Source organism: Sipha flava, unplaced genomic scaffold, assembly GCF_003268045.1.
Source record: "Sipha flava isolate LNK unplaced genomic scaffold, YSA_version1 0_pilon_pilon, whole genome shotgun sequence".
In the NCBI taxonomy this organism is placed as follows: domain Eukaryota; kingdom Metazoa; phylum Arthropoda; class Insecta; order Hemiptera; family Aphididae; genus Sipha; species Sipha flava.
The window spans coordinates 2,690,302-2,705,688 of NW_020271713.1; the positions used below are offsets into that span (position 1 = coordinate 2,690,302).

Genomic DNA, 15,387 nt, shown 5'->3' on the forward strand with positions numbered 1-15,387 from the left:
TGCAAAATGTTGAGTGATTTCAACCATATAAAAACCACATGGTATAGTAGAATCTTGGCTTAATTCTTAAAATTTCGTATTGTTACATAAAATTGAAGTTAATATAACTTTTATATCAAATAATTACTATTTTTAATTTTTATTAAAGTTATCTGTAACAATGAATTATAGTTAAGGGTTCTGTTAAATTATATAGTTTTATAATTAAAGCATTACAAAAAATGTAAACAATATAATAAGTTAGTCTAAATAAGTTTTTATAATTAGTTACAAAAATGAAAAAATATCGCTTTTATAGTGCATTATATTATTACCAATAATGAAATTCATAACCATTAACATCAGATTTCAATAATTACAAAAAATAACAAAATTAATTTAACCAATCAAACATTTTGACTTTACGTTACAGTTAGAATCCAAGCTAATACCTCAATATTTTCTAAAATAACAATACATTTTCATGTAGAAAAAATTTTAACAAACTCAATGGAACCATACTGCCGTATTGCATTTTGAATATTTATTTATGTTCTTGCATATTTTTCTAGAAAAATACAATTGTTTTAATAATTGAATTCGATAAGCATGTTTTCTTTTTAATTTTCATGGAATATGTGTTATTGTCATTATTGCCAAGAATTGGTTGGGGGTAAAAAAAAAAAAAAAAGGAAAATCGGCATTGATCCAAACTCGCCGTAAAATAAAATCCCGTTATACTGTGTACATGTGTTATTGGGCTATAATATAATTGTTATACATTTTTTGCGGATTATATCATCGCGACCCGTTTTCAATCGGATTTAAAAACACAGATATTAGCAGTAGTATTAAGATTTATGACGATATAATGATAAGGTAAACATGTCACGGTATTGCAACGCAATATTCCAGGCCCGCTTGCTCACGATGTTTGCTAATGATGTGTTTCGCAATATTGCAGCCGCCTGGGATTCGTCTGGTGATGTAGCTACCTACGTACTATTATAGGACCAAGCGTTACCGCCTCTTGTCAACGGTAATAATTATAATAATAATAATAATAATAATAATAATAATAATAATAATATTGATAGTTAAAATTAAAATAGTGAGTTTATAACAGTTTTAATGACTTTTATAACAATAATAGCTAAAATTATATTTCACGTCGATTTCGGTCTCCTACGCTTAGCGAAAAAGGCACCCCCCTTCGGGCCGGTCCACGAGCCGAACAATCTGCTGTCACCGTTGACGTAATCACGCTGTGCATTCGGAAAGTGTCCGGTTACCCATTGAACGTTGGCCAAAGGAAATGGACGTGTATACCTTGATATGAGTGCAACAATAAAACGTAATAATTCTTATGGAGATAATTTGTGATCACCGTGCACTAGAACGCGGCAAAACGTTGATATAGACCCCGAACGAAATAGCGACCGTTCAGATGCTCGTTGACTTCGGTTGCGGTAAGGATTGACATCGGGCCACAAGGCAGTCGTGAACAAGCGAAAGAAGCGTACCGTGTTCATTACAATGCCACGAATCAACTCTCGAATAGAAAACTATTAACATTAATGTAAAATATTTAACAATATTACAAAAAGTTTTGTCAAATTAAAATAAATCGTAATTTTTTTTTTTTAATTTTCATAATTAAATAAAATTTGAAAAGTAAGCATTTACAATAAAGGGGTCCCCGGACCAATTTAAGTTATGGTTAGGGGTCCGTGGCTTCGTACCAATTGGGAACCACTGCCCTAGGGTACATCGGTACTCCAGTTGAAGATTATCGGATCAGGTGGTAGATGTTGAAAACCAACGAGACCTCTGCACGTATTATGCATCATGACTCGCACGATGAAAACACCAGACGACCGGCTTGCCGTGTATCGCTCACGACGGGGCTTGGCCGGTATACGTACGACTGTCGCTGGTATCTTATATAGTATATATATATATATACATCGTATGTAGTCGATCTGATGTTATAACACACACACACACGCATAAATATCTCGAGTGCCCCTCGCCCACCCACGGAAGCTTTGGGTTAAAAATAGAACACGAGCCTCATCCGACAGCTTCCGCGCCGTAGCCTGTTGCCGCCGGAAGACCGGGCCCGGCGTGCACATCATTATTAATAAATATACGCGATATATGTGAGCTGCGTGTACCGTGTACAATTCTGTGCCGCGTACGGCAACAATTTCTGTCCCTTTTTTTTTTTTTTTTCTTTTCTTTTTCCTACTCGTTTTCTTCGTATTTTTATTTGTTTTATTTTTTCACTCGGTTCATTTCGTTTCGGACGTACCTTCGAGCGTGTCACGTATTCGTGCGCTCATCGTCCGCGAGCACTGCCAGTCGTCGAACGCGTTCATACCGGTGTACACTAGGGCACGTACACACGTAACGGCCGTCCCGCGTCTGGCTTTCGTACACGTAAAACCGTGCTCGTATTCGAGGTATTTATAACATTAACAATAATAACGATCGTAGTAATATATTGTAAAACGGCCGCGCGACCAGAGACCAATGGCACTCGTAACGGATCGTCCGGACCGATAGAATCCTATGGAGATTTTGCAACTTGTAGTTGAAACACGAAAAAGTCAACGTGAACGGTGCCGTCTTCGCGCGGATTAGCCGATAGTAAAATGCAATTGTTTTACTCGAAAAACCGTACTACAGTATAATCGTACTACTGCAAGAACGAGTTGCAAAATGTCTCAAGCAAATTATAATATTCTACTCCGAACGTAATACTTACGTCATTATTTCAAATGTATTAAGCATAATATTATAATATAGGAATCGTACGGCAAGCGCAATAAGTGCAGGAAATGTTCGACGTTTCTATCTTTATCCCCACATCTTCAACACCTACGTGTTTTAATAAATTCAAAACATTTTAAACATACTGTATACACTCGCACTCTCCGTCTCAAAAACACAAACACACACACATACTCGAACGTACACGCGCACGCACAAGCACTGCAGCGCGCGCGCGCGCACATATACATGTACAATAATAATAGGAAAATAAAAAAATAAACCGTCTGCGGCCGACGTATGTGATGTATTTTAAAAATAATTATAACCATATACCTAAGCTCCGCGTACGATGTATTTCTCGCGGCCGGTCGCCGGCGATCAAATATACAGCAAAACGCCACAGCAGTACTTTGTATAATAATAGAAATTCATTTCAATACGCGACACGTTGTTCAATGTTGCTGGTCTTGTGTTTCTGTTCGTGTAGGTCCGATTGGATTTGAACGTCTACGTTTGAATAAAAGTGAAAAAAAAAAATCGAACGGATGAAAAAGAAATGCTTCAAAATGTACCTTAGTAAAGTCGAGAGCTGCAGTGTTCGTTTGAAACATCGTTGTTGAAAAAAAAAAACAAATTAAGAACAACGAGCGAATAAACATTAGTCGGTAGACGTACTCACACATCGCAATGGCCGACAGCGAAGGAAGTTCAGAGCAGGATGACGTATCGTTCCTTCGGACCGTAAGTTTTGATACGCACACATACATACGTAATGTGCCCAATTCGAATAGCACAAAACGTGTTATGTTCCCATCAGTTGAACATTTATTATTTCTGTTATTGAATGTTTTACATATTTACCCTTAATATACCATTAATACTAACAATAAATTAGAATCGTAAAATAAAATAAGTGCTTCATTAATAATACATTCTAAAAATAAAACTATGGTAGTTATAACATAATTGTCAAAATTGATTACAAATAAGTTTGTTGTAACTAAATAAAAATATGATGGACTATAAACAATTTAGAGTAAATTAATGAACAATTGAAATTACCTAGGACATTGAATTTACGACAACATGAATAGTTGATAAGATAGCTTCCAACTCTATTTTTTTTTATAGATGTGTGATAAATATTTACAGATTTAACAATAGTTAAATAATCTTATGATAAGTTAAGTAATTTTTATGATTTAATATTATTTAATTTAATCAATTAAGTTTCATGAAAAAACATCGTTTTATTGAAGTTTATATTATATTTATAATATAAAATGTACAGTACCGTATATATACTACATAAGTATATTTTTACAGGGGCATATAAAAGAAGATAGAATAAGGTTAATAATTATATTGTTGATAAGCCGAAAATGTCATATGCATCAATAAATAAATAAATAAAATATATGATATCGTAGTATAATATTTAGGATTATGTAATTATTTTTTAATTTCAAATATTGAGGTCGGTAAAAATATGATATTTACTTAACAACGTTTTTTTTTTTTTTTGTTATTCGAACTATTTTTGAATAGTATATGGTACCTATATTTTAAAGTTCAAATTCAGTAATAAAATATTTTCTTATGCAATATTTAATTAAAAAAAAAAAGTTAAATTTTATAATCATTTAAAATATAAATAGAATTTGTTAGGACAATATCTATATGAACATAATTTTATTTAATTTATTCTATATTATAAATTGAAAATTATGTTCCAGTAAGAAAAAGAAACCAAAAAGGCATAATTAATCGAATATGATCAAATTTTATTATTTATCATAAACCTATTACGTTTTTTTAGAATTTAAAAATAGCGTAAAATAAATAATTTTATAGTTAACCAAACGTTTAATTAAAAAAAATTAAATGATTAAAATGGAATTTCAAGATGTTTTAAATATCGTTATGATTAACCTTGTATTAAACCGTGTTTACTATATTTCTATCATTATGATACATAAATATAACCAATTCATGCATAGTGTTTTAATTTTAAGAAATAAAATTAGTTATAAAATATATAATAATTTTAAAATAATAAATATTCTATACTTACGTATAAATAATAATAAATAATATAAATTATATAACATATTTTCACGAATGTAAATAAAAATCAGATGCATTTTTTTGTTACTTTTTAAAGAATCTTTAAAGTTGTAATTGTTTATTTTGAAGGTTTTTATTAAAGTTTTAAATACTTCAATAAATCATCCGTACTTTGTTAATTAGTAAAATTACATGATTTTATCAATTTTAATTATTTACAAAATATGTAAATCACCTTTGATCAAAATTGATCAACTTATATATATTGTTTTTCTATAATGTAGTCAATGTATTTATACTAGTACAACGGTTCTTAACCTTTTGTAAATCACAGACTCCTGATGAAAGATCTATAGAAATTGCGGACCCCCCTTATTAATTTTTTTTTTTGAGTACATTTTTTTTCACAAAACATCTCATGTTATTAAAACCAAAATTATAATAATAAATTACATTAATAGACATAAAAAAACATACATATTTATAATTATTTTTATTTGACTTAATTTTTTAGTTAACTTAAATTTAATTATTTTAGTTTTAATTTCTTTTTTTAATATTCTTAAAATTTAATTTTTATTAGCTTTATACGCTGGTTGAGACACAAGTTTTATAACATCGTATAATGATAAAATCTATTATAATAAAATATACAATAAAAAATATATGAAAAAAAAAAAAAAATAATAATATTAATCCAACAATATTATCATAATGCACTTATGTCATGTATTGATGTATGTTATGTGTTAAGGCTGCCGTGGACCCCCTACATGATTATTACGGACCCCTAGAGGGCCGCGGACCACAGGTTAAGAACCGCTGTACTAGTATATTATACTATAGTTTATACTCACTAGCTTACTTTCAAAATATAATGATTATGTTTTTGAGTAATACTTGAAGCCTACAATTATTTTTGATTTATTTTTGTACTCTAGGTGCCAAATTTTTATGAAAAATTTAATATTTGTAAGAATGAAATTTATTTTATAGGAAGACATGGTATGCCTATCATGCACGGCAACCGGAGAAAGAGTTTGTCTTGCAGCAGAAGGATTTGGAAATCGACATTGTTACTTGGAAAATATTGCAGACAAAGTAATAAAAAAAATTAAAAAACTAAAATAAACTCATTTAATTAATTATTAAACGATTAAATTATTGCAGAATATTCCACCAGATTTATCTCAATGCGTTTTTGTTATTGAACAAGCGTTGTCCGTTAGGGCATTACAAGAATTAGTAACAGCTGCAAGTTCACAAGAAGTAATTATTATTACTATTTTAAATCGCAGTAAATATTTTTTATGTCATCTATGTACTCTTTCAGGGTAAAGGCGGAACTGGATCGGGTCACCGAACATTGCTTTATGGAAATGCAATATTATTGCGTCATCAAAATAGCGATATGGTTTGATTATTAATAAATAAATAGCAATTATATCATTCATTAATTGTATTTGTTAATACATATATATATATATATATATATATATATTAATAGTATTTAGCTTGTTTATCGACAAGTTCATCAAATGATAAATTATCTTTTGTATTGGCGAATGTTACAATTGCCATATTCCCTCTAATGCTCAGTGAAAGTATTTGGATATTTATAAATTTCTAACTGCTATGATTCGTCGGGTGAAACTCGTTAACTTTTTGATCAATCATTGTTCTTGGTTCATAAATATCGTTTTAAAAGGTCGTCACTGGTTATTAAAATATTTAAAACGGTTTCTGCTAAAATCCAAAATAAACAGTGTCTACAATGCCATGCTAATTAATTGAATATAAATAATGAAACAATTTTGTGTACATGAAAAGAATACCTAATGAATTATCTAATTATAGTAGCCACTCAATAATTCAAAATTCAGACCGAATTGAAAATTCGATTTATAGATGTTAACGATTTTTTTTTTTTTTATAGTATTTAGCTTGTTTATCGACAAGTTCATCAAATGATAAATTATCCTTTGACGTGGGTCTGCAAGAGCATTCACAAGGTGAAGCTTGTTGGTGGACCGTACATCCAGCTTCAAAACAACGATCAGAAGGTGAAAAGGTTCGAGTTGGAGATGATTTAATTCTAGTCTCTGTGGCAACTGAACGATACTTGGTATGTTTAAATATAGTTGATCTTATAATTAATAGTACTTAGTAAAAGAGTTCGGTAGAATTTATGTCTATCGACCTATTGAATGAAATAAAAAATAAAATAATTACAAAGTAATAAAATTAACCTATATACGTGATGATATCATTTTGTTTTTTAGCATACCGCTAAAGAAAATGAATTGTCTGTAGTGAATGCTTCTTTTCACGTAACTCATTGGTCAGTTCAACCATATGGTACTGGTATCAGCAGAATGAAATATGTTGGTTATGTTTTTGGCGGGGATGTACTAAGGTTTTTTCACGGTGGAGATGAGTGTTTGACAATACCGTCTTCGTGGAGCGATGTTTCTGGACAAAAGTACGTACTCAAAGTTCAATGAGTTCTAGCAGTGAAATATATTTATACTTTTATAAAAATATATTTTATATTTAATCAATATTAAATAATATACCAATCTTGTCATTAAATAAATCACATTTATATTTAATAATACAAGTAATTATTATCGTTTATGTATAAATTATAAATATATTATGTAAGTAAAAGGAAAGAAACCCATATGAATTTGAAATGTTGAAAAATATAAACCTACCATATTTAAATGATGACAAAATCTCAAATAAAATAATTAATATTATTAATGACTTACGTTAGCAAACACTTGTTACTTTTATAAAAATTGGTTTTGAATTATTTTTTTAAAATGTATGCTAAAAATAATATTTTTTTGTTTCCAAAATATATTTAGAATTAATTTATGGATATTTAAATATAACGATACTAGATTATGTAGTCACTTAGTTTTGTTTTTGAATACAATAACTGACTTTGACAGTACAAGAAACAGTAGTATTTAGACAAACATATTTTCGATGGCTGAAAAATACATTTTAAGACGCATATCTATAGATAAATACTTTATTTTACATTGGTTTAATATTTTATTGATTTACTGTCATATAGTATTGTCATTTATGAGGGCGGCAGCGTAATGAGTCAAGCAAGGTCATTATGGCGTTTAGAATTAGCTAGAACTAAATGGGCAGGTGGGTTCATCAACTGGTATCATCCTATGAGAATTAGACATCTGACAACTGGGAGGTATTTAGGAGTTAATGAAAACAACGAGTTGCATTTAGTTTGCAGGTAAACCATGTGTTAAATGAATACTTTTTTATTATTTTAATACATGTTTAATACATTCCTTATAACACAACAATATTTGATTATAGAGAAGAGGCTACAACTGCTTCTTCTACATTCTTTCTACGTCAAGAGAAGGACGACCAAAAAATAATTTTAGAAGACAAAGATTTAGAAGTAATAGGAGCACCAATTATTAAATATGGTGACAGTACGGTATTGGTACAACATTCTGATACTGGCTTATGGCTAACATATAAGGTACATTATTAATATACTACTTCAAAAATTCTGTAAATTATATTTATAGTATATATATTTTATACCATATTTTTAATAATTTATACAGTTTTATTTTTAAATATACAATTAGTGAAATCTTTCAATTATTAAGATTTACTAATAGATAATTAAATATTTTACTTAATACAAATTTAACATCGTGTATGTAAATATTTCTAAAGTATGAAACATTTATTTTTTTAAGTTTTAGTGTTAAATTTATAGTACGTTATCAACTATAAATTTACAATATAATGACAAACTGATATTAATAAGAAAACAAAACATTTTAACTAATTAAATAACTTATTATTTTTAATCCCTGAGTATATTTTACTTGTGCTAATTATTAATATTTTTATTTATTTTTTATAAACATAAAAAATTGAATCAATATATTTAATATTTTCTGTCTAAAATTATAATAACTTAAATTTAAAATATATATTTTTACTTAGTCTTATGAAACAAAAAAGAAAGGTCTGGGTAAAGTAGAAGAAAAACAAGCAGTATTGCACGAAGAAGGAAAAATGGATGATGGATTAGATTTCAGTAGAAGTCAAGAAGAAGAATCTAGAACTGCAAGAGTTATACGAAAATGCTCATCATTATTTACACAATTCATTTCGTTAGTATAAATAAAATGTTTTTTAAATGTTGTTTATCTCTAGTGATATAAAGTTATTTCTGTTATTATCATGAATCAATAATTATGCACTTATAGAGGCTTAGAGAATTTACAAAATAATCGGCGTTCATCATTATTTTGTTCATTTGTGAATTTAAATGAAATGGTCATGTGCCTTGAAGATTTAATCAATTATTTTGCTCAACCAGAAGATGACATGGGTAAAAACAATTACTTATTCATTTTATATCAGCAACAATAAAATTAGTTTTCAATCATACAATTTGTTAACGATTGTTTTGTATAAAAAAGAACACGAAGAAAAACAAAATCGGTTTAGAGCATTAAGAAACCGACAAGACTTATTTCAAGAAGAAGGAATACTAAATTTGATTCTAGAGGCCATTGATAAAGTTAATATTATCACCTCACAAGGATTCATGGTCAGCTTAGCAGGTGACGAATCTGGACAAAGCTGGGATGTGATTTCTGGTTATTTGTATCAATTATTAGGTTTGTAATAAAATGGTAAAAGTAATTATTATAGTGATATAGTTATATTTTAAAGTTAATCAGTAAAAATATTTATTAAATATAATATTATAATAAAACATTATAGCTGCAATCATTAAGGGAAATCACACTAATTGTGCTCAGTTCGCTAACACAAATCGCTTAAATTGGCTATTCAGTCGATTAGGATCTCAAGCATCTAGTGAGGGAACTGGTATGTTGGATGTACTTCATTGCGTGCTAATTGATTCTCCAGAAGCTTTAAACATGATGAAAGTAAGCATATATACATTAAAATCTATAATATGTGATTTGATCATATTTAATTTAAAAAAAAAATGTATTTAATTATAATATATTTTAGGACGAACACATTAAAGTTATCATATCACTTTTGGAAAAACACGGTCGTGATCCTAAAGTTCTAGATGTTTTATGTTCTCTGTGTGTTGGTAATGGCGTGGCCGTGAGAAGTTCGCAAAACAATATATGTGACTTTTTATTACCAGGAAAGAATTTACTTCTTCAGACTCAACTCGTTGACCACGTAGCAAGGTACAGTATTTTCTAAAAAAAACAATTAGTAGTACCGAAAGTGTAAAATCGATTATAGAAAGTGATTTTTAAATTGTTTCATTTAGTGTACGCCCCAATATTTTTGTTGGTCACGTAAACGGATCTGCTGTTTATCGAAAATGGTACTATGAGGTAGCTATAGATCACATAGAACAAACCACTCATTTGACTCCCCATCTTCGCATTGGATGGGCGAACACTGAAGGGTAACTAAATTAATTAAATTATTGTATCACTAACGGATTTTTAAAATAACTCCATTGAGCTTAGGTATCATCTTATGAGTACTGTTGAGTAATAAAAACCGTGTGATATAATTTTTAGTTATGTTCCATATCCGGGTGGAGGAGAAAAATGGGGTGGAAATGGAGTTGGTGATGATTTATACTCTTTTGGATTCGATGGAAGTCATTTATGGACTGGTAATTTTACTTAAACTTATTTATTTCAACGATTAAAATGTTTTTGTGTATAGGAGGGCGTAAGTCGGAAGTAATGCCTGGTACACAAATACCCAATATAAGAAAATCCGACGTTATTGGATGCGCATTAGATTTAACTATTCCAATTATTACATTTACTCTTAATGGTCAATTAGTCCAAGGAGCTTTTAGAGACTTCAATTTAGATGGGATGTTTTTTCCGGTAATAAGTTGCTCTTCTAAAGTCAGGTAATATAAAAATTTACTATTACTCATGTTAAATTATTAACATATTAATAATCATATTTTCATACACCTTAATATTTATTTATATATTGATGTATTAGCTTAGTATTTTGTCTTAAAATTGACGAGTTACATTTGTTTTTATTAATAATTTTTTAAATGATAAACATAAATAATAATTAATTGATTTACATTTTATCTATATTAAACAAGAATCCCTTTAATTGTTTATAAGATTATTATACCTTAGGTGATCTTAAATTTAAAAAACTTACAACCCACATCAAGTCGATTGTAAAATGTATCTAACATATCTAACATATTTTTTAAACTGAATAAGAATTTTAGCATAACTATCCATTTAAATTTTATTTATATGATATATTTATTTCTTATGACTATATAATTAATTATTAGTTAAATAGAAATATCAAAATAGTTATACTAGATATCTAAGGTATCATTGTATACTGTATACAATGTGAAGTACCATTAATAACTGTTACTTGAGTGAATAGCTTAGTTTTTATTTTACGGTTAATATTTTTGCTTATAAGCTTTTTTTTTTAAACATTTAAGTAATTGCAGTTTAAGGTTATTATTAAATTTTAAAACATTTATAAATCACATCACAAAAAAAAATATTTTATGTGTTATATAAAAAAAAAATTATTCAATTACACTAGCTTTTAATACGACTGTTTTGGGTTTAATATAGTTGTCGGTTCCTATTGGGTGGAGATCATGGCCGATTGAAATTTACTCCACCAGACGAATTTTCTCCTTTATTTGAAAGTTTATTACCTCAACAAATTTTAACAATCGATCCCTGTTTTTATTTTGGAAATTTAAATAAATGCGTACTTACTGGACCTTGGTATGTTGAAGACGATACAGCATTTGTTCCAAATCCGGTTGATACATCAATGGTATCTATTGATATAAAAATATAGATAGATAATTAATGGAACAATTTACTTGAGGTTTTGTATTGACTTTATAGATCACTTTGCCAAGTTATATAGAAAATATTAAGGATAAATTAGCGGAAAATATCCATGAAATGTGGGCAATGAATAAAATTGAAGCTGGTTGGCAGTATGGTGAAAATAGAAACGATACGAGAAAATACCATCCTTGTTTAACACAGTTTGATAAATTGCCTCCTGCCGAGAAACGATATGATACTCAACTAGCCGTGCAAACACTCAAGTCAATTACAATAAAATATATATATAATTATATAAAAAATATCGATCTATATTTTTTAAAATTTTACAGGACCATAATTGCATTGGGATATCATATAACTATTGATAATCCACCGTCTCGCATTAAAACCGTTCGATTGCCCAACGAACCGTTCATGCAATCCAATGGTTACAAACCCGCACCTCTAGATTTATCTGCTATAAACTTATCAAGCAAAATGGAAGAATTAATTGATCAGCTAGCCGAAAATACACATAACTTGTGGGCAAAGGAAAGAATACAGCAAGGATGGACGTATGGTCTAAATGAAGTAATGTTTTCTTAAATAATTGTCAAAACTAAACTAACGTATTATGTACCCTATTTTTAATATAAACATAATTTACAAATTGTATTGTACAGAGTTATCTAATATTTACTATTTAAGTTTTTTCAGATTACTAACAAATGTTCAATAATAATTAAATCTATTCATAACTGGTATATCTTGTAATAATGTAAACCTATAATATTTTATTTTATGTATTTTTTTATTTTTGTTATCAAAATAAATTCTAATGATGGTTTATTTTTTTTTAGGAACTACAAATGTTACGTAGTCCTCATTTAGTTCCATACAGTAAAGTAGATGATGCCATTAAAAAAGCGAATAGGTACTATGAATGACAATATAGAATCAACAACATATAATAAAACATATTATAATATTATTTACAGAGACACAGCGAGTGAGACGGTTCGTACGTTATTAGTATATGGTTACAATTTAGATCCTCCGACGGGAGAAGCAAACGAAGGTACATCTATTACATTCATTTTATGTTATGTGTATTTACCACTATTTATTTATTTCGTACTTTTTTATATATTTCGTATAGCAACACCTTTAACAGACGATAGTACTAACAGATATTTAACGTTCCGAACGTATCGAGCTGAAAAAACATACGCTGTTTCAAGTGGAAAATGGTAGTAATAACATTATTATCTCTTTAAATATTTTGAAGTTTATAAATACATTTTTTTTAGGTATTTTGAGTTTGAGATTTTAACAAGTGGACCAATGCGAGTCGGTTGGGCCAGATTTAACTGTTCTCCGGGGTATCAAATCGGTAGTGATGAAAATTCTTGGGCGTTTGATGGTTACAATGTATGTTAGCGATTAAAAATAAAATATTTATGAATGGATACATTTTAAGAAAAAATACTTAAAATTAAATAATATTTTGAAGGAGGAAAAAATGTATATGGGAACATCGGAATCATTTGGAAGACAATGGCAAATTGGAGATATAGTAGGAGTGTTTTTAGACTTAATGGATCATACAATAAGCTTTTCACTAAACGGTGAACTATTGATGGATACACTGGGAGGGGAAACAACGTTTTCCGAAGTTCAAGGAGAGGGATTTGTACCAGCATTTACGCTAGGGCTAGGTCAAAAAGCAAAATTAACTTTTGGTCAAGATGTGAATTCGCTAAAATTTTTCACTACTTGTGGACTTCAGGAAGGATATGAACCATTTTGCATGTATGTATCAAATAAGTGGAATATGAATTAAATTACATCATTTGATTATGTTCTTATTTTAGAAATATGAAGAGACCTGTTACGTATTGGTACACCAAGGATCAACCAATATTTGAAAACACCGATGATTTTCCATCTGTTATTGATGTGACTAGAATTCCTGCTGGTTCAGATACTCCACCGTGTCTCAAAATTAGTCATAATACCTTTGAAACAATGGAAAAAGCCAATTGGGAATTTTTACGGCTATCTTTACCAGTCATATGTCTTCCTACTTTCATCGAGTACGTTATTCGATTTTATTTTTGTTTGATTATAAAATAGTTTAACATATAATTTTTTAAGACATGAGTATATTTGTTAGAAAGTTTCGTATTTGATAAGAAATTTAAATGATTTAAATGCTCAAAATGATACTATATTATATATAACAATGTGATTAAAGTTATTTACTACCATAATTATAATTCTTTATAGAAATTAAATTCAATACAAATATTTTTTTTTATGTAGTGAACAAGAAAAACAAAGAAGATGGCAAGAAATTAGAATTAGACAACATAGGTTATTGTCACAATCGGAACATGCTACTCCTGCACATATTGAACAAATAATGAAATCTGGATTTTCAATGAGTGATATAAAAGGTTTTTAATTTAATAATTAATTCAAAATGATAATCTAAAATACAGGTTTTTTGTTATTTTATTATCTAAAGGTCTTCATCAAGGGTATTCAGACGACGCAGTAGAAAATGATGAAATTATGCCGAATGCCACTCCATTGCCACCAAGAGGCAAAAAGCAACCACCACCTCCGAGACCACCACGAAAAGGATCATTGTCAAGACATGAAGATATGATGATCGAAAATGGTATTGTACTTTTAGTATAGATTTGAAAAATGTTAAATTGTGTGTTATAATATTTAATTTAATTAACATAGAAGGGAAGCTAAATCGTTCATCTAGTGAGCTTAATTTTAACATGTATAACCACCAAAATGGCGATGGTCAAGATATACACAAAGACGATAAGAAAAAGAGAGGTCGCTCTCCATTTCGGTAAGATATAATAATAAATGGTTGGTTATTAGTTACGCAAATTCATATTATATTTATTTAATATTTACTCTAGGTTTTTCTCGAGGAAAAAAGAAAGTCCAACAGATAATCCTAAAAGAGCGAAAACACCAGATCCAGCCAGAAATAGGGAAAGGTCACGTAATACTCACAAACCTAATCCATTAAATGAGAGAGTTACTCCTCAAATAAGAGTTTCACAAGTAAGAGTAAACATTTACAAAATAAAATCAACTATGAATCAAATTAAAAAAAATGTAATATTTTTAAAGATGGATTTGAAATTGGTTCCACCGGCTATACCAGATAGACCGGGTGGTCCAAAAGCTATGTCATTCACACCGACAACAGCGGGAGTTGAATTTGTTGGAAACGAAATATATGATTTAGAATGTTTAAAATTGATTAATGAATATTATTATGGTGTGAGAATATTTCCTGGTCAAGATCCTACCCACGTTTACGTGGGATGGGTTACTACTCAATATCATCTCCACAGTAAAGATTTCAGCCAAAATCACGTGAGAAAAAGTACTGTTACAATCGTCGATGAACATAACAGGATTTTGGAAAGGTGAGTTTAATTTTAAATAATTATTACATGCGATAATATATCAATTTTTGTATAGTATTGACAGGCAAAGTTGTTACATGGTTCGATCTGATGAACTGTACAATGAGGTAACCAATGATTCATCGGGGAAAGGAGCATCTCAAGGAATGGCTATAGGATGTTTTATTGATATAGTTACTGGAATCATGTCATTCACATGCGAAGGAAAAGAAACTAGTTTTAGATTTAAA

At 29.2% G+C, this 15,387-nt stretch overlaps 1 protein-coding gene across 1 annotated transcript in view; it reads left to right on the forward strand.

Annotated features, from left to right (window-relative positions):
• The first annotated feature begins 3,412 nt into the window (after nucleotides 1-3,412).
• Nucleotides 3,413-15,387, forward strand: part of LOC112694533 (ryanodine receptor) — a 41,958-nt gene continuing 29,983 nt past the window's right edge. Inside the window, exons 1-31 of the mRNA XM_025570036.1 lie at nucleotides 3,413-3,498; nucleotides 5,821-5,925; nucleotides 5,995-6,093; nucleotides 6,158-6,238; nucleotides 6,761-6,949; nucleotides 7,107-7,306; nucleotides 7,913-8,095; nucleotides 8,182-8,353; nucleotides 8,833-9,002; nucleotides 9,099-9,223; nucleotides 9,315-9,515; nucleotides 9,622-9,791; nucleotides 9,880-10,070; nucleotides 10,157-10,297; nucleotides 10,416-10,513; nucleotides 10,567-10,762; nucleotides 11,478-11,688; nucleotides 11,763-11,971; nucleotides 12,041-12,281; nucleotides 12,551-12,624; nucleotides 12,689-12,768; nucleotides 12,850-12,940; nucleotides 13,001-13,121; nucleotides 13,204-13,502; nucleotides 13,565-13,786; nucleotides 14,016-14,149; nucleotides 14,221-14,376; nucleotides 14,448-14,565; nucleotides 14,639-14,786; nucleotides 14,856-15,157; nucleotides 15,213-15,387. Of these exons, the coding sequence (XP_025425821.1) occupies nucleotides 3,445-3,498; nucleotides 5,821-5,925; nucleotides 5,995-6,093; nucleotides 6,158-6,238; nucleotides 6,761-6,949; nucleotides 7,107-7,306; nucleotides 7,913-8,095; nucleotides 8,182-8,353; nucleotides 8,833-9,002; nucleotides 9,099-9,223; nucleotides 9,315-9,515; nucleotides 9,622-9,791; nucleotides 9,880-10,070; nucleotides 10,157-10,297; nucleotides 10,416-10,513; nucleotides 10,567-10,762; nucleotides 11,478-11,688; nucleotides 11,763-11,971; nucleotides 12,041-12,281; nucleotides 12,551-12,624; nucleotides 12,689-12,768; nucleotides 12,850-12,940; nucleotides 13,001-13,121; nucleotides 13,204-13,502; nucleotides 13,565-13,786; nucleotides 14,016-14,149; nucleotides 14,221-14,376; nucleotides 14,448-14,565; nucleotides 14,639-14,786; nucleotides 14,856-15,157; nucleotides 15,213-15,387 (4,956 nt within the window). The 5' untranslated portion in view covers nucleotides 3,413-3,444. The remainder of the gene's footprint in view (nucleotides 3,499-5,820; nucleotides 5,926-5,994; nucleotides 6,094-6,157; nucleotides 6,239-6,760; nucleotides 6,950-7,106; nucleotides 7,307-7,912; nucleotides 8,096-8,181; nucleotides 8,354-8,832; nucleotides 9,003-9,098; nucleotides 9,224-9,314; nucleotides 9,516-9,621; nucleotides 9,792-9,879; nucleotides 10,071-10,156; nucleotides 10,298-10,415; nucleotides 10,514-10,566; nucleotides 10,763-11,477; nucleotides 11,689-11,762; nucleotides 11,972-12,040; nucleotides 12,282-12,550; nucleotides 12,625-12,688; nucleotides 12,769-12,849; nucleotides 12,941-13,000; nucleotides 13,122-13,203; nucleotides 13,503-13,564; nucleotides 13,787-14,015; nucleotides 14,150-14,220; nucleotides 14,377-14,447; nucleotides 14,566-14,638; nucleotides 14,787-14,855; nucleotides 15,158-15,212) is intronic.